The sequence below is a fragment of the Pelophylax lessonae genome (assembly GCF_965119305.1).
Source record: "Pelophylax lessonae genome assembly, chromosome: 12".
NCBI lineage: Eukaryota > Metazoa > Chordata > Amphibia > Anura > Ranidae > Pelophylax > Pelophylax lessonae.
The window spans coordinates 76,758,131-76,782,988 of record NC_138779.1 but is presented as its reverse complement, the minus strand read 5'-3'; the positions used below and the strand labels follow the sequence as shown (position 1 = coordinate 76,782,988).

Here is a 24,858-nt window from a genome sequence, read left to right as displayed (position 1 = left end):
CTAGTCCCTTTCATATGGTCAGTTTACATGCACATAGTACTTAGCAAATGTTATTTAATTTACCGTAAATGGCATATTGATATATTATATGTATAGTCTAGAGCTGCACGATTCTGGCAAAAATGAGAATCACGATTTTTTTGGCTTAGAATGAAGATCACGATTCTCTCACGATTCTCAAAATCCGCCGCTGGGACCACATTTATGTTAAAGCAGACCGTCCGCCGTTTAAAAAAAAAATACCGGGGTTATTGCAGGGGTTATTGCAGCTATCTACTGCCATAACCCCAGTATTTAATGTCAAAATTCCGACGTAAATACACGGTGGGCGGTCTGTAAATGGTGCACTGCAGGCATAACGCAATGGTACCCAGACCACATTTATTTTCTGTGTGCCCTGGCCTGTACCCACCATAACATTGTGATGAGGTAGGTTGTGGCTCTTTGTGTAAAGAAAAGAAAAAATAAATATGCTGAATTTTATGCAACAAAGTCACCGCACACTTCACTGCATGTCATTGTACATTAACTTGATTGAACCATCATCTTGTAATGTGACATTTCAAAAAATGAAAAAGTGGGAGAAACTTTTGTGAGTGTATATCAAATTATTATTTTCATTATATTAATATATATATATATATATATATATATATATATATATATATATATATATATATATATATATATATATATATATATATATATATATAATATATATAAATAATATAATATAATGAAAATAATAATTTCATTTATTATATTAATAATTCACAAGTCAAACTGCTGAAAAGGTAGTGTTATGTGCAGAAAATGTAATCCCTAAAAAAAATTAAATGTGTATTATAATGTGTGATGGAGATTATATATATATATATATATATATATATATATATATATATATATATACAGTGGGTACGGAAAGTATTCAGACCCCCTTAAATTTTTCACTCTTTGTTATATTGCAGCCATTTGCTAAAATCATTTAAGTTCATTCTTCTTCCTCATGAATGTACACATAGCTCCCCATACTGACAGAAAAACACAGAATTGTTGACATTGTTGCAGATTTATTAAAAAAGAAAAACTGAAATATCACATGGTCCTAAGTATTCAGACCCTTTGCTCAGTATTTAGTAGAAGCCCCCTTTTGATCTAATACAGCCAGGAGTCTTTTTGGGAAAGATGCAACAAGTCTTTCACACCTGGATTTGGGGATCCTCTGCCATTCCTCCTTGCAGATCCTCTCTAGTTCTGTCAGGTTGGATGGTAAACGTTGGTGGACAGCCATTTTTAGGTCTCTCCAGAGATGCTCAATTGGGTTTAAGTCAGGGCTCTGGCTGGGCCATTCAAGAACAGTCACGAAGTTGTTGTGAAGCCACTCCTTCGTTATTTTAGCTGTGTGCTTAGGGTCATTGTCTTGTTGGAAGGTAAACCTTCGGCCAAGTCTGAGGTCCAGAGCACTCTGGAGAAGGTTTTTGTCCAGGATATCCCTGTACTTGGCCGCATTCATCTTTCCCTTGATTGCAACCAGTCGTCCTGTCCCTGCAGCTGAAAAACACCCCCACAGCATGATGCTGCCACCACCATGCTTCACTGTTGGGACTGTATTGGACAGGTGATGAGCAGTGCCTGGTTTTCTCCACACATACCGCTTAGAATTAAGGCCAAAAAGTTCTATTTTGGTCTCATCAGACCAGAGAATCTTATTTCTCACCATCTTGGAGTCCTTCAGGTGTTTTTTAGCAAACTCCATGCGGGTTTTCATGTGTCTTACACTGAGGAGAGGCTTCCGTCGGGCCACTCTGCCATAAAGCCCCGACTGGTGGAGGGCTGCAGTAATGGTTGACTTTCTACAACTTTCTCCCATCTCCTGACTGCATCTCTGGAGCTCAGCCACAGTGATCTTTGGGTTCTTCTTTACCTCTCTCACCAAGGCTCTTCTCCCCCGATAGCTCAGTTTGGCCGGACGGCCAGCTCTAGGAAGGGTTCTGGTCGTCCCAAACGTCTTCCATTTGAGGATTATGGAGGCCACTGTGCTCTTAGGAACCTTAAGTGCAGCCGAAATCTTTTTGTAACCTTGGCCAGATCTGTGCCTTGCCACAATTCTGTCTCTGAGCTCTTCAGGCAGTTCCTTTGACCTCATGATTCTCATTTGCTCTGACATGCATTGTGATCTGGAAGGTCTTATATAGACAGGTGTGTGGCTTTCCTAATCAAGTCCAATCAGTATAATCAAACACAGCTGGACTCAAATGAAGGTGTAGAACCATCTCAAGGATGATCAGAAGAAATGGAAAGCACCTGAGTTAAATATATGAGTGTCACAGCAAAGGGTCTGAATACTTAGGACCATGTGATATTTCAGTTTTTCTTTTTTAATAAATCTGCAACAATGTCAACAATTCTGTGTTTTTCTGTCAGTATGGGGTGCTATGTGTACATTCATGAGGAAGAAGAATGAACTTAAATTATTTTAGCAAATGGCTGCAATATAACAAAGAGTGAAAAATTTAAGGGGGTCTGAATACTTTCCGTACCCACTGTATATATATATATATATATATATATATTCTCTATCTCCACACATTATAATACACATTTAATTATTATTTTTTTTTTTTTAGGGATTGCACCCCCTCCTCTCCTCCCCTCCCTCCCCTCCTTTCCTCCCCTCCCCTCCTTTCCTCCCCTCCCCTCCTTTCCTCCCCTCCCCTCCTTTCCTCCCCTCCTCTGTCGATTACCTCACAATGGAAAGCTCATCATGCTATGTGAGGGCTGGAGTGCAGCGTCCATGGGGCTTCTGAAGGTACCGCCCATCAGTGGATGCGGTCTCTCACTGCTGGCATCAGTTCCTGTATCGGTGGCGACGCCGCCACTTGCGTTCCAGGCTGGCACCACTGCGGCCGACTGCCTCTCCTACCCTGCCCCCAGAATCGCCGATAGTTAGAATGGAGATCGTATAGGGGGGTGAATCGAGATCGCGATCCTAAAACGATTGATCGTGCAGCTCTAGTATAGTGTAAGTCCTCAATCACATGGACGCAGGGCCACCATACAATATGAAGAGCCATTTATCTCTTTTTGAACTAGAGTGGAGCTGTGTGTGAACAGGAACACGTCTACTTTAGACTCATCCACACAGCCTAGTTCAACAGGTCTCTGCTTCAGACTCTGCACCTGTCCCTGTGCACTTGTAGAACTGTGCTGTGTGGGAGAGTTCATACAGCTGCTACATCTCTATAAACTTATATAGACTGCACACAGTTCCCCATTAGTCCAAAAAGATAAACGAATGGCTCTTCATGTTGTGTGGGGTTCTGCACTTGTATGAATGAGCCTTAATAGAGGAAAATAAAAAAACAACAGTGATCCTGACCACTGGAATGCCTGATGGCTGAATCTTGTATTCCCTATACATGCATAGTTTAAAGTGATACTAACGTCTCTCTCCTTTTTTTTTTCAAAACAAACAAACATGTTATACATACATGCTCTGTGTAATGGTTTTGCACAGAGCAGCCTTGATCATTCTCTACTCGTGTCCCTTTGACGGCGCTCCTACTGAGTGCTCCCACAGCAAGCAGCTTGGTATGGGGGCACCCGAGTCAAGCCGCTGCTCTGTGTGTCCATTCAGACACAGAGCTGCGGCTTGGCCCCACCCCCTCTCTCCTCATTGGCTCACTGACTTTCACATCAGGGGGAGCCAATGGCGCCGCTGCTGTATTTCAGTCAATCAGAAGGGAGGGTCCTGGGCAGCAGAGTCTCACGGTGGATCGAGATTGGCTGAGGCAGGCTGCTGCACACCAAAGGTTTTTATTTTCTATGCATTAAGATAAACCTGGCTTTAACCCCACTTTAAGACCGCCCACCGCACATTTACTGAGGCAGGACGGCCGCTTTGTGCTGGATCACGTACTAGTGTGTGACCTGACACTTCCAGCTCTGGGGTGTACATGCCCACCGCCGGTGCCACTCCTGGTATAATTAGACACAGCGAGCGCTGATATGCTGATACCATAGACTCATTAGGCAGACAGCCAGAATGACGATCTATGTAAACAAGGCAGATCGCCGTTCTGTCAGCAGGGAATGCACTGATCCTATGTTCCTGTGAAGCAGGAACATGCATCAATGCCTTCCCCTAGTAAAAGCACCTTCCACACAGTGAGAAAACACTGGTTAGTCACACAGTTAACCCTTTGATTGCCCCTGATAACCCCTTCCCAGACAGTGAAATTAGTACAGTGACTGTGCATATTTTTAGCACTGATCACTGTATTGGCGTCACTGATCCCCAAAAAGTGTGAAAAGTGACCCGACTGTCCGCCGCAATATCGCAGTCCCGCTAAGTCACTGATCGCCACCATTACTAGTAAAAAAATAAATAAAGAAAAATATCACATAGTTTGTAGACTCTGTAACTTTTGCCCAAACCAATCCATATACGCTTATTGGGATTTTTTTTTTTACCAAAAATATGTAGCAGAATATATATTGGCCTAAATTGATGAAGAATTTGTATCTATTTTTTTTTTTTTATTTTGTTTTTTTTTGGATATGTTTTATAGCAAGAAGTAAAAAATATATAAGTTATATATTTTTTTTTTGTTTAAAGCGCAAAAATTAAAAACTTCAATGGTGATCAAATACCACCAAAAGAAAGCTCCATTTGTGGTGAAAAAAGTCAATATTTTTGTTTGGGTACAGTGTTGCACGATCACGCAAAAGTTAAAGTAACTCAGTGCCGTATCGCAAAAAATGGCCTGGTCATGAAGGGGGATAAATCTTCCAGAGGGCAAGTGACTAAAGGCCACCTCTTCTTTATTGATGGGCACATGTGAGCTGATTTTAGTGAATTTTTGTGAAAATTACTTTAGGTAGTTTTTCTGTACTCTACCACATAACTAAAGTGAAGCCCAACACTGCAGCTAAACTGAGTAATAATCATTGTCACCTCAGGGCAGAGATTGCCTGTAGCTATACCTTGCTGGCATTATTTTTTTGAAAGGAAAACATTTAAAAAAGCTTAAAATGTTTGACATCACAGGAATGTGTGTTACATGTTTGCATCAAGCGTTAAACTTTAATTATGTTGCAGTCCTTTAGGTCTGAGGTTTAGGATTTCGACTAAACTGTATGATGTGTCTGTTTGTAGTCCACTTTACTTGTACTATATGATACTTTTTGATATATGATCTCCGTGTAGACTTAACTCATTTTTTTTTTTCTTGATTTCCAGAGTAAACGAGATCATCTACTGATGAATGTAAAGTGGTACTACCGCCAGTCAGAGGTTCCAGATTCAGTTTACCAGCACTTGGTACAAGATCGGCACAATGAAAATGGTGAATTTTCTTTTTCTTTTCTCTCACCTAAAGCAGTTGTGATAAATCTGTTATTCCGCAATACATTATTTTTTTCTTTTTCACACTTGTGTAGATTCTGGACGGGAGCTGGTCATCACAGATCCAGTCATTCGGAATCGAGAGCTCTTCATCTCCGATTATGTTGACACTTACCATGCAGCTGCTCTCAGGTAAATCTCCACAGGTTTTATTTTTGTTTTGTTGGCATGGGTTTCCTCTGAATTGTTTATGTTTGGAGGGGTGTTTTCAGGTGACAAATCGGTGAACTTCACAAGAGAAAAATACAGGAGCTGCTTTAGCTGTCTAATTAATAAAAAAAAAAAAAAAAAAAAAAAGAAAAGATCTAGTTGCCTGGCTGTCATTCCAATATGCTAACTGCAGTACTTTTATTGCAACTATCATGCAGATCAGAAAGGTCACTGTAGATTGGATCCAAAAAGTTTTCACAGTGCTTCACTTTTTCCAAATTTTGTTATGTTACAGCCTTGTTACAAAATGGATAAAATTCATATTTTTCTTCAAAATTCTACAAAAAAAAAAATCTCCATAATGACAATGTGAAAGAAGTTTGTTTGAAAGTATTCACAGCCTTTGCGCAACACTTTTTTGAAGCACATTTTGCACAAATTACATCCTGAAATATATTTTTGAGTATGATGCTACAAGCTTGTTGCACCTATTTTCGGGCATGCAGGACCGACCTCTCAAGCTCCATCAGGTTGGATGGGGAGCATCGGTGCATAGCCATTTTCCATTCTCTCAAGAGATGTTCAATCGGGTTCAAGTCTGGGCTCTGGCTGGGTCATTCAAGCACCTTCACAGAGCTGTCCCGTAGCCATTCCTTTGTTATCTTGGCTGTGTGCTTAGGGTAGTGGTCCTGATAGAAGACCAACCTTCGCCCCAGTCTGAGGTCCAGAGGGCTCTGGAGCAGGTTTTTATCAAGGATGTCTCTGTACATTGCTGCATTCATCTTTCCCTCCATCCTGACTAATCTCCCAGTTCCTGCCGCTGAAAAACATCACCACACCATGCTTCATTATAGGGATGGTATTGGCCAGATGATGAGCGGTGCCTGGTTTCTTCCAGACATGACACTTACTATGCAGGCAAAAGAGTTCAATCCTTGTTTAATCAGACCAGAGAATTTTGTTTCTCATTGTCCTTCAGGTGTCTTTTGGCAAACTCTAGGCAGGCTGTCATGTGTCTTTTACTGAGGAGAGAAACACTGGTGCTTTGTCAGAGTGACCATCAGGTTCTTGGTTACCTCCCTGACTAAGGCCCTTCTCCCCCAATCACTGTTTGGCCGGGCGACCTGCTCTAAGAAGAGTTTTCGTGGTTCCAAACTTCTTCCATTTACAGATAATGGAGGCCACTGTGCTCATTGGGACCTTCAATGCTGCAGAAATATTTCGGTACCCTTCCCCAGATGTGTGCCTCAATACAAACTCAGATGTTCACAGACAATTCCTTGGACATCATGGCTTGGTTTGTGCTCTAGCATACACTGTTAACTGTGGGACATCATATAGACAGGTGTGTGCCTTTCCAAATCATATCCAACCACAACTCAGTTTGCCAAAGGTGGACTCCAACGAAGTTGTAGGAACATCTCAAGGATGATCAGTGGAAACAGGATGTATCTGAGCTCAATTTTGAGTATCCTGGAAAAGACTGTGAAAACTTATGTACACGTGATTTTTTTTTTAAAGAAATTTGCAAAGATTTCAATCAAACTTCTTTCATGATGTCATTATGGGGTATTGTGTGTGGGATTTTGAGGAAAATAATGAATTAAATCCATTTAGAAGTAAGGCTGTAACATAACAAAATGTGGAAAAAGTGAAGCACTGAATATGCACTGCACTCTTTTCTGTGTCAGATCCCAAGTAGTAAAGAAAAAATGTAAGCAGAGCAGCCAGGCAACTAGCACTTTTTAAGGAAATCTCAACTTTGACTGCCTAATTTTCCTATTGACAACAGCTTTACTTTAAAGCTTTAATAGGAGCTTCAAGGGGTTGTAAAGTCAAAAGGTTTTTTTTATCCAAATGCATTCTATGTATGAAGATAAAAAGCCTTCTGTGTGCAGCAGCCCCCCGAACCCTTACCTGAGGTCCCTCTCTGTCCAGCGATGTCCATGAGTGTCTCAGCTGTCCAATATTCTCTCTCCTGATTGGCTGAGACACAGCAGTGTCGCCATTGGCTCCCACTCCTGTCAATCAAAGTCAGCTAGCTAATCAGTGGAGAGAGGACAAGGGTCTGTGCTTTATTTCAAAGGACACAGGGAGCTGTGACTCGGCTCCGGTGCCCCCATTGCAAGGTGGTTGCTGTGGGGGCACTCAACAGGAGAGAGGGGCCAGGATTACAGACGAGGGACCCGAAAAGAGGAGGATTTGGGCAGCTCTGTGCATAACCACTGCAAAAGAGCAGGTAAGTATAACATGTTTGTTATTTTTATAGGAAAATAAAAGCGAGACTTTACCATTACTTTCAGTCTCCCCCAAAAAATTAAAAGTCTGCAAAAACTGTAGCTGCTGACTTTTAATATAAGGACACTTACCTGTCCAAGGATCCAGCACTGTCCTTACCCAAGCTCATTCTTCAATGGGCTTCAGGTGCAGGCGCCGGCATCTAACTAAGGAAAGTCAGCTTCCTACTGTGCATGCGCGAGCCGCGCTGCGCTTTGTGAATGGTCCAACAGTCATCTGGGACCTGTAATGTATCTCAGAAGGCTGTAGGGGTACAAGGGGGGGTTAAATTGGGTGTGTGTACCTGTCAAAGCCAGGTACCTGCTTCTCCCCCCCTCCCAAAAAAAAGTGGCAAATGTGGCAGAGGAGGGTTGGAGGAGGCAAACAAGTGGAACTTCCCCTTTTGACAATGTTCCGCTATAACTCCAGACTGAGATGAGATAAAATAACAAAATAGACTAATAAATGTGGTTACTTATTTAGTAAAGCAGAAAAAAAACACTGCCTGGCCTTTTTTTTTTTTTTTTTTACCTCCCACTTAATACATACCTTATCTTCTAACAACTTTACAAGCCAAGTGCTCACTCTCTAGGCATGCCGCTCTCCTCAGATGGGGAAACTCCAAGTATTAAAAACAAAAAAGAAAGGAGGCGCAAACACCTAGTGCATTACCCTTCATCACCTTTTGAAAAGTTATTATAATACCAAAAACATACTCACAAACCTGAAGAGTAACATTGCAAAAAACATATCCAACTCAATGTGGAAAAGGACACATCCCTGTGCTAGGACCGCTGACGCGTTTTGGGAGACACGCTCCCTTCCTCAGAGCCTTATCTTCTTGATTGTGGTCTTCTCTCTGGTCATATGACATCCTTGGGTCTTTTACCTCTTTTCCCTGCGGTAGTGGTGGATAGTCTACATAACTGTAGAGCGCCGAGGTAAAGGTATTGTGGTTCAGAGAGTGTGTCAATGAGAGCCTGGGCAAACTTTATATGTGTAGCCAGAACTTTTTTCATTAAAAAGGGAAGGCAAGTGTTAAGCCCCTGTCAGTTTATTTTTTACTGTCTGTGCCCTATTGGGGAGATTTCCTTTTTACTTCCTTGGCCAGTGTCACAAAAGAAAGTGAGCAAAACTCTACAAAGTCCACTCTAAGATTTCCTCTCACCTCTTCTTCTGGTGATAAAATTTTAGATTTCTGATCATGTTCGCTCTTTAGTGATAGTCGCCAGAACAAAGAGGGTGAATCTCCCCAGTGGGGACCTGGATAGCAATAAAAACCTGACAGGGACTTTAAATCCTCCCCTATACTTTTATCCAAAGCTGAAAAAACAGCTATTCTGTTTGTTTTGACTGTATATGCATTTTAAATGTTTGTTCTGCTTTCCTTGATGACTATAAACCAGTAGCAAACAAATGCATTATTAGGCTAAATGTTTATTATACAGGCGTTAGTCAAGCCTAGCTGTGATTGGGATGTAGTGTTAGAAGTGTCCTCTTTCCCCTTTAATAAAGCTGGTGTAGCTCTATATGTGCAGAGGGGTAACACAATGTACTTGAAACCACATTCACGGGCTTTGTGGGGAAGTGGAAAGTTTATGGAAGGGACCTGGTCTATTTCAAACTAGAGTGAAAAGAGGTGAAGTTGAAATTATTTTCCTGGCACGGCTTTGCACTTGGCGGTCTGTGGTATGGTTGCCGGCAGAACGTGAAACCGAGTAATCTGTTTGATAATAACGCTCAGATGGCGCTTAAGTAAAACCATCTGGATACATTTGCTTTGTTCAGAGCCACATAACCAGAGCTGCTGATTTCAAGGCAAATTAGCTCCAACTTGTGCTTGGGGCGTCAGGAGCTAGAGACCAGAGAGTGGATAATCTTCGTTCACTTACAGCACAGCTTTACTGGAACCCCACACGTTCCCGCAGAGCCTGGTGATAGACATCCTACCTGGATAGAGCTGGGTATGCTATAGTATGTATGTGTACAGGTTTAGGTGCTGTAGATCTTGATGATCTTCAGCTCTGCCACTGTGATCTCAGTCATTCATTTACAGGATAATCCATCAAAAAAAACAAGAGGCTGTAAATGTGTATAGTAAACAACCTAATTTGCAGTTTTCCAATATGCATAAAGCAAGACTCTTCATAAGTTATAGCTGTATGTTGAGTCAGGGTCATGATGGTGTAGATCAGCATTTCTCAACCTTTTTTCAGTTGCGGCACCCTTTAAAATAATACACAATCTCGAGGCACCGCATTCTAAAATGTAAAAAAAACAAAACCGAAACGAATAGTTTTACATAACGCAGCAACAACCATACACATGGACCATCCAGCATTAGAAGTGATTCATTCCTCCACAATTGCAAACTGGTACTGACTAGTATTCTAGCATTTCTCTTCCCCTTCAGGGTCTCTTCTACTTGACAATGTGACCCCAGCGCCGATGAAGAGGGGAAGAGTAAACAAGGATGCTTTGCAAGTACCCGTCGTTCTCCTTATCAACCAGTGATGTAATTGTTTATCAAGGATGCCAGTGGCTTGACCTGCACGGTGCCCAGGGTTGTAATACTGCAAAGTTAAGACCTTTGGCAATTTATAGGCATTTTGCCAAGGCACCCCTGAAGAACCCAGGAGGCACACCAGGGTGCCCTGGTTGAAAAAGGCTGATGTAGATTGACATCAGTCTTTCTAAAGCCGTGCATCGTTCCACCCAAAACTAATAAATGGATCCTATAGGTGACATCTCTGTGCTTTACTTCCATGTCTTCACAGCTTCTGTGCCTTTATAAGGGGTTCCCATTCTCCCTGTTATGTTTAATAATATGAGGAATGTAATAGGGGTAGCTGAAAAACACAAAGGTGGGCAGCAACACCAAAAATTATGGAAAAGATATTCCTGTCATTTATCGCTAGCATAAGAGTTGACCCACTCCACCATAGTTTGTCTAAACCCTAAATATTTTAAGGGGAGACAATAACAAGAGAAGGGCGCACCGACCTTGTGCATTACCACTAAAAAGTTTATTAAAATCAAAGATGGGTAGCGTACAATATACTCCCAAACATTAGGATATGTACAAGCATGTAGGAAATGGGAACCGCTCGCCTCCAGAACACTTCTCTACTGCTCGATAGCGCGATGGTGTCCACAAAAACCTGGTATGGCTTGCGTGTTTCGAGGGAGAACCCTCTTCCTCAGAGCCAAAATTGCCACATCATTTTAAGGGGGTCTGACCCTTTTAATATTTGAAAATGTTCTATCTTCGCCTGGACACTGGGAGATCAGGGGTGGAAGACATTGCTTCCATATCCTGATTACATTTAAAAAAAAATATCTCCTTTCTGGTAAATGAACTTTATATTCTTTCCGCTTGCAAATATATGAAATGTCAGGTTTACATATTGTTTAAGACTTGTTTGTTTTTCTCATAATAAACCAAATGGAAGGACGGAGCTGAAGGTTTCTTTTGCTGTAGTCTAGATTGTGATTTTTGCGATGCTCTAACTTTGGTTTTCCCAGTGGTCAACAAAGCAATCAGGGCTAACATGCTGTTTGAACAACTATGCTCATGCCAGACCCCACTACATCATTCTTTATCCATTCTATATGTAAAGTTTATCAGGAATGAAGACCTCTTGTTTTAGCGTTTGGAGGAGGACCTACAGAAAATTAGTTTTGCATGCTTTGTTAAGATGGCATATCTCTTTGCATACAAAGCCTTGAGACCTGTAAATGTCAAGAAAGTGAATACCCGCTACTTACAGGGGGGTACAGAACCCCTGCAAAACTTCACCCAATAAAGCCACAGGTTTCACAGTTATGGTAGAGGTGCCTAGATAGAGACTGAGAGTGCACTCCTGCATATCTTCTGGGATTGTCCTAAAATTCATGATTTCTGCAGTACAGTAATACAGTAATAGCCACCATTAAAGGTCCTCCTAGCTTTGTATATTGGAAACCTACAGTCTACCTACAAAATGATGCATACAAATGTATGGCACCCATTGCATCTTTACAAAGAATAGCAGCAAACCATTGTTCACAATCAACCGACGTCCGACGTTCACACTCTTCGTTATTTCACCATCTCCCACACCATTGGGGGTTGGCTTTTTTTTTTTTTTTTCCCCATCTCTGCCAGCCTATTTCCCCCTTGCCCAATTCCTCGATACAACCCCCACATATACCCCCAAACCCACATCAAACATTCTAGACCCTTCCATCTCTCCCTGTATTATAATTACTGTTATCACAGAGCTTGAAATTAAATCCCAATTTTGGGTTGTCAGCAGCACAGAAACAACTAGGAATTCCCTACTTTTGGGACAGGAAGTGAAGTGAAATCTCTCCAATGGGACATAGAAAGCAAAAAACTGATAACAGGGGTTAACCTTTCCCTCCTTATCCAAAATGGGGGAAACAATATTTTTGCCTTTTTAGTTCTGCATTAATTAAACAATAAAAAAATAAATAAAAAGTGAGGTTATTTTCCAATGCAGGAACAAACTAGGGCCTTTAGGCAAGATTTCTGCCTATACAAATATTTATGGCCGGTTGCATACTTTTGCCTAAAATCAGCAAATTTCACCCTTTATCAATATAGTGTAGACAGACCCATGATTGGTTGCATTGATGTGTGTTGCGGCACTGTGCATCCTGTTACATTTAATGGCAAACAATCTTTCTTTCTGTGCTTTTATCTCGGTATATATTTGTGCATAGTACCATACACCCATGTGATGTAGAATGTCTGTTTTGTAATCATTTTGGTAACTTTGTCAATTTTTTTTTTTCGACAGAGGCAAGTGCAACATCTCTCATTTCTCAGATATATTTGCTGCTCGGGAGTTTAAAGCCAGGATTGACTCCTTCTTCTACATCCTGGGATACAATCCAGAGACTCGGTAAGCTGTCCTAGTATTACTTTTTCTCAGTTTTTGTGTTCCATTTTCATCACTGTGAATTTCTGTAAATTGATGAGCTTTACTTCACTATTTTATGCATCATAACTGAATTATTCACATCAACAGGTGGTTTCTTTTCTGCTAAATTCAGAAAGAGGTCTGGAATAGGGTAAGAGTTAAAGTAGAAGTTCACCCTAAAACTAAAATCTGAAAATCTACTTGCATCCACAATCTAAGACACTTCTGCAGCCGCTCAGGTCTGGTCCCACGCTGCGCTGTCAGCTGAGCTGTGGAGGCGGGTGCAGAGGAGGCAGCCGACAATGGACGTCCCATAGTAACTTTATATGGGTGACATCACTTCCCATTAATTTCCAAGCCATTGTCGGCTGTCTCCTCCACAGAGCTTCCGCCGCTGGAGACTGGACCGGATCAGCTTCAGAAAAGGCATGTATAGTGATTTTATCTTTACAGGAATACATATTGTTAGTCTTAGATTGTAGGTGCAAGTAGATTTACAGATTTTAGTTTTAGGGTGAACTTCTACTTTAAAGGCAGAAGGTTATTTTTGTATCTTAATGCATTCTATGCATTAAGATATAAAAGCCTTCTGTGTACAGCAGCCCCCCTAATACTTAACTGAGCCCGTCTTTATCCAGCGATGTTGCAGGAATGTCTCAGCTGCCCAGGACTCCCCTCCTCATTTGCTAAGACAGCAGTAGCGCGCAATTGGCTCCCGCTGCTGTCAGTCTACCAATCAGGGGAGAGGGGGGCGGGGCTGGGTATCAGTTCCATGTTTGAATGGATACAGAAAACTGTGACCTGGCTCGACATGAGGGAGGGATTCGAGAAGAGGAGGATCCAGGCTGCTCTGTGCAAAACCCAACTGCCCAGAGCAGGTAAGTATAACATATTTTTTTTTTTTTTTTCTAATGAGACTTTGCAATCACTTTGTTAACCCTCCACAGATTAATTACTGATTTGTTAACAAGTATGAATTGCTGCATATGAAAAAACATGTTAAAGTGGATGTAAACCGGATTCATGCAATTTGACCTGGGCACATCTATCTGTAGTGTTTACCTATCTCTCTTCAAAGCCCTAAGTTCTGTAGCCTTCTCCTACTCTGTTCTTCTGTTATCAGCATGATAACTTCTGACAAGTTCTCCATCAACTGAGATAAAACCAGGCTGAATTTTGTGTCGGGGTGGGAGCTTTAAATAGATTAGCAGAGAGCTAGTTTGTTCACAGCACAGCTCTTCACGTTTCCGCCTATGTTGAGAGGGAGTGTGTGCCTTTCCTCCAATCAGCTGTCTCAGTGTATGGCCAAACTTTCTTAGGAGGATTTGTTTCATCTCTGTGTATCATCTGAGAGGCTGTTCACTTCACTAGGTATGTGTGAGGATTTACATCCCCTTTAATGCCTGATCCTGTCACAGGCATCTTTAAGTGCTGGAAGAATATAGTTTGTAATAAACGACTCAGTGCTTTGTCACACCTGAGCTAAACGCAGTTACCTAAACTGCTGGTTTTGATTACAGCCTGTATTTATAAGAAAGGTGGAAGAGGTTAATCCTATTTTGATCAGGTTCCATTCACACTTGTGCGATTTGTCATGCGACTTTGGACATCAAAGTCACATGAGAAATCACTTCCCATTCTTTTCACTTGACACTCATTCAAATACTGCAGGTGTAACTTGAAGTTGAAGCGACTTTAAAAAGCTGCCTGCACTACTTTGGTGTGACTTTTTATCCGACTTTGATCCATAGAATGTAAAGTCGGATCAAAGTTGTGCTCCAAAATCGCACTGAAAATCGTGTCACTTTGGAGACACGCTAATGTGAATGGAGCACAAGAGTCAGAAGTAAAAGCCTTGTGTTTTCAAATATAGTGGTTTGTCTGTCTGCATGAGTTGTTGCATGAAGGCTTTGCTTGCGGTATACAGTATATGCCAGTATTATTAAACGGTAAGCTGCAGTAAGTGGTGGTCAGTAGTGTGGTTCACTTGGTTAGCTTCATGCTTCTGCATTGTATATGGAAGTAAGTGTGTGCATTTTTACTCCGTTTATTTTGAAAGATATTGCATTAGGGCTCGTCAACACCAGATGCATTCTAATGAATTTTTATTTTGCATCAAAAACACATTCACAATGTTTTCCCTGTATTTCAATTGCCCTAGTTCACATCAGTGCAGACTACAAAGGTGGCTGGGCTTGTGTCAAGAGCATCCTGTATACATGAGTTTATGACCATCACTCTATCCCTTCTGCTTCCTATGGCTTTCATATGAGCTTACAAGATCTTGGACTACTATCTATTGTAGTTATTGTAAACCCTAACAATGAATTTCTCTTATTTGCTCCCTTTTGGTCTGCCAAATATAACATTGTTGATCCTGCCAGAAATCTTGTGAGCTGATAACTTTGTGCTCTGTGTGTGCACAAAGGGGAGGGGAGTCATAGAGACGAGGAAGGAGAGAGATTTGTGTTCTTCGGAATCCATAAGGCAGGGCTGACAATATGCTTAGGAATACAGTTGGGTTTCAGGTCAGAAAGATCAGGGCACACTTTTTTTTTCTGGCTCATCAACTATTACTTTTTGATACTTGAAGCATGTTTAAAGGGAAATAGGGGAGTGTGCATGTTTTCCAAAGATGTGCTAAATGTTTTTTTTGCCTTTTTAATATGCGTTTGGAATAGTTTTTCTCATAGATAAGGTGCTGCAAGACACAGTATGGTGTGCGGTTGTGTAGATGATTAAAACTGCACAAGTAATGCTAGTTTTTGTGACGAGAGTCCTAACATTGTTCACTTTCTGTAGATGTATGATTCATATTGCTGGTCTCGCATACCTTTTTAAAGTTAATCTGTATTTTTCAGTGATACACCTACTGCTTATCCAGTAACTGTAGCAGAGCTGTCATTCCCATGTAGTAACCATGGAGGGCACTGTTGTCTTGAAATTTGAGTACATTACTTTTCTTATCCATATGGTCAGAGCTTTTGCTTTAGCTTCATTTAAAAAAAAAAAAAAAAAAAAAATCAGTCTGTTTGCTTCATACTAACTAACCTATAGTATATGCTTGTTATAGATCACATTTCCAATGTACTATGCCTCACACTCTCTCTAAGATGGCATGTTTAACGTTTATTGTTTGTATGTTATCTCATTGTTATTTGACCATTTACTATTACATTATTTTTAGATTTTCTAAATTTTGCACTCTTCAGTAAATATAATTAGCTTAAGTCACAAGAACGTGACTTTATGGCCCCTTTCACACTTTTGCGACGCGATTTTGCCGCGATTTTGAAAGCAATGGCTATGGCTCAAAACGCAATCAAATCATGGCAAAGTAGTGCAGGAACTACTTTGAAGTCAGTGCGACTTCAAAACGCATTGATATGAATGGGGCTCATTGAAAATAATGGAAAACGACTTGTCATGCGATTTTGCGGACAAGTCGCACTAGTGTGAAAGGGGCATATATTGGTCTGTTTTGACGCTAGTCCCTGCCATTTATCTACTACAGGCGGTCCCCTAGTCACAAACCAGATATGGTCTGTAGGTTTGTTCTTAAGTCAAATTTGTTTGAAAGTCAGAACAGTTAAATTTTTTAGGTGTAGCTCCAGTCAAAGAATAATTTTTACGTTTTTTTGTATAGCATAGGGAAGGGTTAACACCCCCGTAACATTTGTTTTGCTGTCTGTGCCCCTGCTCAGAAGATTTCACCTCACTTTCTGTCCCTATGATAACTGTATTTTGAAAATTTGGGGTTTTTGTGGAAACCAGTTTTAGTGCTAAAGCTTCAGTGGAGACCCCTTTTTCCCATGATAACTCTTACAGGAGAAAATTTCCCTTCCTAGGGGTAGATTTCTCCTCACTTCCTGTTGTTTCCCCCTGTTTGTAAGTAGTTGTAAGTCGGATGTTTGTAACTCGGGGACCGCCTGTACACGTTTGTGTACTGTGCGTGGTGGATCATTTGAGTATGACTGATGATCACTCCCAATTTTGACACTGATACACTGCTATATACAGAGTGTCAATACTAAAAAGTTCATGTTTAGTGTCAAAACAGTGGTCCCAGCTTAAATTTTTCTCTCTGAGATGACAAAGATTGCGATACTCCTCTGCAGGGAGGTTTTGCTGGAAATTAACCCACAGCAATGCAGGTTGATTCCAAAGGCAAATGAATTGTTGATCTGCAAATATCGGTCTGTGTATGGGTGTTTTGCTAATCTTCTTTTTAGGTTTGAAGATGGAGAGTGATGGATACTGTGGGATTGATATGATGGGATTGATCGAGGAATCTGATCTGATCTTGTGACCTGTATGCTTAGACAATGGACAGATGCACTGTTGCCCCTTTGCTATAATCCTAACTGAACCAAATGCTTTGCAAGTCTTTATGGATTGCCTGTTACTGCCTTTATTTCTTTGCAAATTCCATCCATTTTGTGTTATAATCCAAGAAAAAATTACTTAATTGATTGTATCATTGTGCAAGTGGATTACAGCAGGGCTTGACAAATTTTCCTGAAATCTAGGAGCCAGCTAAAAAAGTTAGGAGCCAGTTTTTTTTTTAAACTAACAACCAAGCTTTATTTAATAAAACGGATACTAAATTTACACATCAATACGACTAGAACCCCACTCTCCTCTATAGCACAATTGGATGAAAACAGACTGTCTGTCTCTTTCCATCCGATGCCATCTGATCCGATCCACGGGATGGATAGAAAATAGAACCACCATCTGTCTGCTTTTGGTGGACAGGATCAGATGGCGGCAGATTACTGCTTCATAGAGGAGAATGAAGGGGTCCGATCAGGTCTGCCTGAAAAACTGACAGGCGGACCTGATCAGACAGCCCGTGTGAAAGGGGTCTCCGGCTGTGGCATGGCAATGAGGGAAAAAAAAAAAAAAAAAAAAAAAGATATTTTATATATATATATATATATATATATATATATATATATATATATATATAATAATTTTTTTTTAATAATTGGGAAAAAAATAATTTTTTTTAATTTTTTTTAATAATTAAAAAAAAAAAGAAAAAATTATTATTTTTTTTTTTTTTTTACATTTAAAAAATAAATGAAATAATAATAACCACACTCCCTGTCAAAGGTAACTAACTGGACAGGGAGATGGTAATGAATTGAGAACAAAAAGGCAGTGGAAACAGTCATTACAACAGTCATTACTCCCGGCCTCCACAAGAGGGCGCCAGTTCCCCATTGGAAGCCTGTCATCTCAAGTAGGCCGAAAAGCCGGGGCCTCAATTTTCGGACGGCCCGGAAGTCCGTGCACTCCGTGCGCGGAAGTCCGGGCAAAAATGACAGGACACCTTCTGCAGGGCACCCCAGGTTGCTAATTCTAGTCGCAAATGCGACCTGGCGCCCGGGGATTGTCGAGCCCTGGATTACAGCACTTCTAACCTCTGTATAGAGTAAAAATAACCCTTAAATGTGAACAGTCCAGAACAGTCCAGGCAGGATTGCCTTTGCAACCATGTCGGAACAGCTGTCGGTATATAAGCAATAAAGTTGATGGAGAGGTGCTTGAAGTGTGGGCAGAATCTGATGAAGTGACCATCACAAGATGAGACAAGACACACCTCCACTCTTATCTCAGCGCCTCCCCTTCAGGTTTTCTGTTCATCACTTTGGAATTTTCCTCACCCACTGGAACATTTCCAGAAGCCTTAGCACAGGAGTTCTGCCTTATTGAAACCATTCCAAAGTGCTGCCTGCTTGGAGACATCCAATAGTGTGCTCCCCACAGATACTAGACTTTTAAAAGTCTTTCCTGTGTTGGCTACCTTCTGTGCACCCCTCTGAAACAGGTTACTAAAGAAAGTAGCTCAGGCGTTTAGGATTAAAGCTGGCTATAGGTGGTGCAATTTTCTTTCCTGCAACCACGGGAGACATGAAAAAAAAATTTGCACGATTCCCTCATCAACACAGGCAGTGTTGGTGGGGAAATCCTTTCCCCAGTGGAGCCTATCATGTTCTCCTTGAGTACAATCCCCCCGCCCATACATGGTTCGAATCTTGTCCGGTCCCTGCTGAACCGCCCGAGATTCGAATCGTCTATGGTCGGCTTAAGTAGTCTTCTCCTGACCTTATTGTCCACTGAAGCACTGTCCCTGCACAGGAAAATGGTTTTCAGTAGGGCTCAAAGTCAGGGCTTTCAAGACCATGATAACAGTGAATCCATGTTCAGATTAATAATTTTAGGCTAATCAGAGGTATGGTCATCTATCTATAGCTATGGCTATACCTGGCAAAATGTTTATAGCACTGATATTATAAAACTACTTTTTTCTCCATCTTAGTGGTATTTAAAGCAGAGACTGAAATTGGTGTCTATTTAGTGTAAATCTGGAGCATATGAATACCTTTGTGTATTGGTGCAGGGCCAATTTTTGTAAAGTTTTTTTTGCTGGAAACTGAACCAAATGACATTGGATGAGTGTTAGTCCATGTGATGTGCACTGGTGTAAATGTAGCTATTTGCATCATGCATTGTTTCACCATGTTGTATTGTGGTTTATAGACTGTAACATTGTTGCATACAGTGCATCCAGAAAGTATTTACAGCACTTTACTTTTCCACATTTTGTTATGTTACAGCCTTTTTCCAAAATTGATTAAATTCATTATTTTCCTCAAAATTTTACAAACAGTACCCCATAAGGACATTGTGAAAGACGTTTGTTTGAAATCTTTGCATATTTATTAAAAATAAAAAAATCACATGTACATAAGTATTGACACAATTTGCACAATACTTTGTTCAAACAGCTTTGGCACCAAGTTGATTGTATGAGTATGATGCTACAAGTTTGGCACACCTATTTTTGGACAGTTTCTCCCATTCTTCTTTGAAGGACCTCTCAAGTTCCTTTAGTTGGATGGGGAGCGTCGGTGCACAGCTATTTTCAGATCTCTCCAGAAATGTTCAATTGGGTTCAAGTCTGGGCTCTGGCTGGGCCACTCAAGGACATTCACAGAGTTGTCCTGTAGCTGTTCCTTTGTTATCTTGGCTGCGTGCTTAGGGTCAATGCCCTGTTGGAAGATGAACCTTCGCCCCAGTCTGAGGTCCAGAGGGCTCTGGAGCAGGTTTTCATCAAGAATGTCTCTGTATATTGCTGCATTCATCTTTCCCTCAATCCTGACTAGTCTCCCAGTTCCTGCCACTGAAAAACATCCCCACAGCCTGATGCTGCTACCACTATGCGTTACTGTAGAAATGGTATTGGCCAGGTGGTGAGCGGTGCCAGGTTTCCTTCAGTCATGACACTTGCTATCAAGGCCAAATAGTTCAATCCTTGAAAGAATTTTTTTTTTCATGGTCTGAGAGTCCTTCAGGTGCCTTTTGGCAAACTCCAGGCGTGCTGTCATGTGCCTTTTACTGAGGAGTGGCTTCCGTCTGGCCATTCTACCATACAGGCCTGACTGGTGGAGTGCTGCACAGATTGTTGTTCTTCTGGAACGTTCTTTTCTCTCCACAGAGAAACAATGGGGCTCTGTCAGCATGACCATCGGGTTATTTATTGGTCACCTCCCTGACTAAGGCCCTTCTCCCCTGATCGCTCAGTTTGGCCTGGCGGCCCGTTCTAGGAAGAGTCCTGATGGTTCCATACTTCTTCTATTTTTGGATGATGGAGGCCACTGTGCTCATTGGTACCTTCAATGCTCCAGAAATGTTTCTGCACCCTTCCCCACATCTGTGTCTCGATACAATACTGTCTCGGAGGTCTACAGACAATTCCTTGGGCTTCATAGCTTGGTTTGTGCTCTAGCATGCACTGTTAACTGTGTAACCTTATATAGACAGGTGTGTGCCTTTCCAAATCATGTCCAATCAACTGAATGTACCACAAGTAGACTCCAAGTTGTAGAAACATCTCAAGGATGATCAGTCAGGATGCACCTGAGTTCAATTGTGAGTGTCATGTAAAGGCTGTGAATACTTATGTACATGTGGTTTTTCCTTTTTTATTTTTTTAATAAATTTGCAAAGATTTCAAACAAACTTCTTTCACGTCATTATGGGGTGGGGTATTGTTAGTAGAATTTTAAGCAAATTAATGAATTCATTTTGGAATAAGGCTGTAACATAACAAAATGTTTGAAAAAGTGAAGCACTGTGAATACTTTCCGGATGCACTGTACATTGGTGAAAGCTGAGCTCTGAACACATACATTTTCTGTCTTGCAGCACTGGGGTCCCTAGTTCAATTACCAGTTAGAATACTATTTAAGTGAAGTTTGAATGTTCCCCTGGTGCTCGTGTTAGCTTTCTTCCGGTATTCCAGTTTCCTCCCACACTCTAAAAACATGCTGGTAGGTTTATTGGCTCCTTTCTGAATTGGAAAAACAGGACAGCGATGAACTTTCTTGTTACCCTGTGAAAAAATGCAGCATTAATTTACAGAATAAATCATTTTATTACAAAACCCCAATGAAAACAGACCTAAATGGTTAAAATGCATAGTATAACCCCTCATAAAGTGGCGAGTGTTTCTCTAAACTATGAATTGTGAACATACTCATCTTATGAGTTAACACAACAAAATAACAATATAGGGAAACATAAATGCTCCATAAATATCACGCTCGACAAGTTTGGCGGTGCCAACGGCTTCTTCAGGAGGCAGAGGGGAAATAGAAGTAATTATAGATAAAGAAGATACAAAACACAAAGATGTTGACATAGTGAACAATTATAATCCTAAGTAAACGCCTGACTGAGCACTAGGGCTTACCCACATCAAGACCGTTCTGGTAGCCACCCCAAGGTGTCCATTCTGAATTGGCCCTAGTATGTGTGCATGTAAGATAGAGCTGCACGGTTCTGGATAGAATGGGAAATCACAATTTTTTTTCTTCGAATAAAGATCACGATTCTCAATGTAACATCATCCTTCACATTATATGAACAAAAAAAATGCTCTAACTTTACGGTTTCATTTTATTTTTTTTATTCATTAAAATGTATTTTTCCCCCAAAAAACTGAGTTTGAAAGACCGCTGTGCAAATACAGTTTGACATAAAATATTGCAACGAACGCCATTCTATTCTCTAGGGTAGCGTTTCCCAATTGGTGTTTTGCGGAACCCTAGACCGTGAGAACAAAATTGGAGTTCCGCTGCATTTTGCCACATCCAAGATGGCCAACATTACCTGCTGTTTCTGGAAGGTTGGAAACAGCAGAGATCGGTGTGTGATCTTAACCCGCCCTGACGTCAGCCCGCCTTGCCTCAGAACCTGCCCTAACGCCCGCCCTGCCACTAGCTTTTCCATCAGCCAGCCACTCGTCTGTGTGAGAGCCCGCCCAACATCAGCCAGCCCTGCCATCAGCCATTTTCTATCACTCGTGGCAGAGGAGTCATAGACAGTGGAGGACATTTGTACAGCTCCATTCTAGTCCGATAGAAAGCTCTGTTAGGGACATTGAACATCTCTGTTAGGGACATTGAACATCTCTGTTAGGGACATTGAACATCTCTGTTAGGGACATTGAACATCTCTGCTAGGGACATTGAACATCTCTGTTGGGGACATTGAACTCCATTGGGTCCAAATTTTTGGAGCTCCTCTGGTCGATAGGGTGAGTCTTTGGGGGTCCTTGTTATCTCTCTCTCCATGCTGATAGGTACTCTGAGCTTTGGGGGGGATCTTTTAGTGGTGCCAAAAGATCCTTTGTACTGCAAGGTCTTCCTTTCTCTATAAAGCCTCAGGGTCACATCTCCCCCACTGACCCCCTCATAGAGGTAGCAGGTCCTTCGGAACCCCAGCTTCCCATGTTTGCGCTGATGACAGTCCTTAATGTCCCGGCTGGAAGTGGAGTGTGGGCAAAGGCCAAGTAGGAAGTGTCCCCTGCCTTCCCCTCCTCAATCTGTCTCCTCTGATTCTGAGCCTGATGCCGCCGTGGACGCGGCCCGTCCAAGGGGGCTTAATATCACACCCCCAGATCCCTCTGATAGCGAGGATGATTCCTCCATGGTCGCAGCAGCGAATGAAAAAGTAGTAGACACACTTATTACTGCTGTATGTGAAACTTTAAAAATGGAGGATGTGACTGATGTGGCTGAGACCCCCCTCCTCAGCCCATAGAAAATTATTTCATGCTTCTGGGACTGAGAATAAGGGAAATAGATCCTTCAAGTCTTCTCCAGGAGGTTCTAAGCAACCTTGGTCTGGTAAGCCTAGAGCTAGCTTCTCCGGACTCAGACAAGACCCCTTCAGCATTAAGGTCTGCCCTCACCCATTATTGGGGTGGGGGGACATCTTTGTTAATTTCCGGCCCCGTGGACCTCTTTCGTGAGCATTAAGGAGGTCCGCGAAATGTGTCCTTTGGGGGTACCCAGAAAGGGGGGCAAAGTTTGTCCTTTTCAGGCTTTTTAGGTCCTGAGTCTCCTTGTACGGATTTAATTCCTGCAAAGGTTCAGGTGAAGTCCAAACTACCTAAGGTCCACCCTATCCTTGTCCAGGGAATTGAATTACCAGGTCTGATTTTAATTTTGACCAGGGTGGTCCTTACTTTGGACAAACTACAGGAACCATAGGCCGTAATTCACTGGCTGCTGTCACACAGACAGTTCTCTCTCCCGACTTTCATACAGGTTCTGAGTCAGGTGGTATCCACCTTCTAGACAGTTCAGTTTCCACAGTCCTACAATGCTGCTTCTTATCAGGTCCAGCCCCACAGGAGGTTTGTGACAAGGTCACCGATTCCTCTGACAGATGCCGCAGGCGTCCTAGGAATACGGTAAGGCCAGTATCATCCTCAGCTCAAGCTTCTTCCATGGTTCCTGCGAGGAATCAAGGGCGAGTGTCTTCCAATCCGTCTAGTCACCATAAACGTCTCTTGGGGGCTTCCTCTCAGAGAAGACTAGTTGTCCCCAGGGCTGATCTACCATCCTGCTTTACAGTCGCTGCTTTTAATGGCCTAGCTATTGAAAGACAGGTACTGATAGAGGTTTGTCTGAATCAGTGATCCCTACTATGGTTAAGTCGAGGAAGTAGTCTTCCAGCAAGACATACCATCGTACGTGGAAGGCGTACATTTCTTGGAGTCGATTGGCGCTCATCCTCGATCTGTTTCTTGGATCTTAACCTTTCTTTAATGTTGAGCAGAAGTTGGCCTTGAGTACCATCAAGGGCCAGGTGTCTGCCACGGAAATCTTCTTTCAGTGACCCCCTAGCCACGCACTCTTTGGTTCCTACCTTCATTCAGGGGGTTCAAAATATGGCTCCAGCTGTACAGTCTCTTGCCGCCATGGGATATGTACTTCAGGGACTCCATTAGAGAAGAGGGGGACACACACAAACAAAGGTGTGTAACACCGCTAGGGACACAGAGCTCGCGGTACCACACGTTCCAGCACGGAGCACTACCACTGCTATAGCAGACAGAGGGAGAGAAAAACCCACAAAAAAATTCACCATCACCGATCAGGCACTTACAGCACCAGGCAAACTGCACACCATGCGGCGATCAGGAAGAGAAAGATCCAGAAGTCAGCACTAGGGGATGAGGAGGGGCTCCCACCGCCAAAATCACCGTCGTACAGCTTCAAAGACATGGCCGCCGCTATTTTCAATGAGAAAAACCACAAGAAAATGGCCGTTGGGGCTACACAAACATGGCCACCGATCTACAGCATAAAAGGCTTCAAGAAAATGGTGGCACCATGTGGCTCCTGGGGGTCCAGAGGGAACCCTAAAAGTACTGAACAGGATTCCAGCAGGAAAGGGCTCCTTCCAAAAAGTCGACCGTCCAGTCGTCGGCGGCACGCTCCCCCACCGCGCCAGCTCGAAACCCCAGACGGACCTAAAATGTATGGTCACCCCATGAGAGGAGGGTGTGGGCAGTTGGGGGGGTAACGAATCCGCAGAGGACCACCGAGAAGGAGGGGAGCACTGCAAGGGAAGAAAGGGAACCCGGGGGTCGGACTGTCCCAAAAAGCTCCAGGGTTAGAAAAGGAACAGCTACTTACCATACCAGGAATGGGGTGGGCACTGCTCCTGACAGACCACCGCTCCATCGGAATAGGGGAGGCTGTCAGCAAGGAGGACTCAGGCCAAGGCCAG

The 24,858-nt window shown here is 42.2% G+C and overlaps 1 protein-coding gene across 1 annotated transcript in view; it reads left to right on the top strand.

The window, feature by feature from the left end:
- The window catches only part of RERE (arginine-glutamic acid dipeptide repeats), a 387,592-nt gene that overhangs the window by 223,025 nt on the left and 139,709 nt on the right, over window positions 1–24,858 (top strand). The window contains exons 4-6 of the mRNA XM_082274341.1: window positions 5,243–5,348; window positions 5,443–5,539; window positions 12,640–12,744. Of these exons, the coding sequence (XP_082130467.1) occupies window positions 5,243–5,348; window positions 5,443–5,539; window positions 12,640–12,744 (308 nt within the window). The remainder of the gene's footprint in view (window positions 1–5,242; window positions 5,349–5,442; window positions 5,540–12,639; window positions 12,745–24,858) is intronic.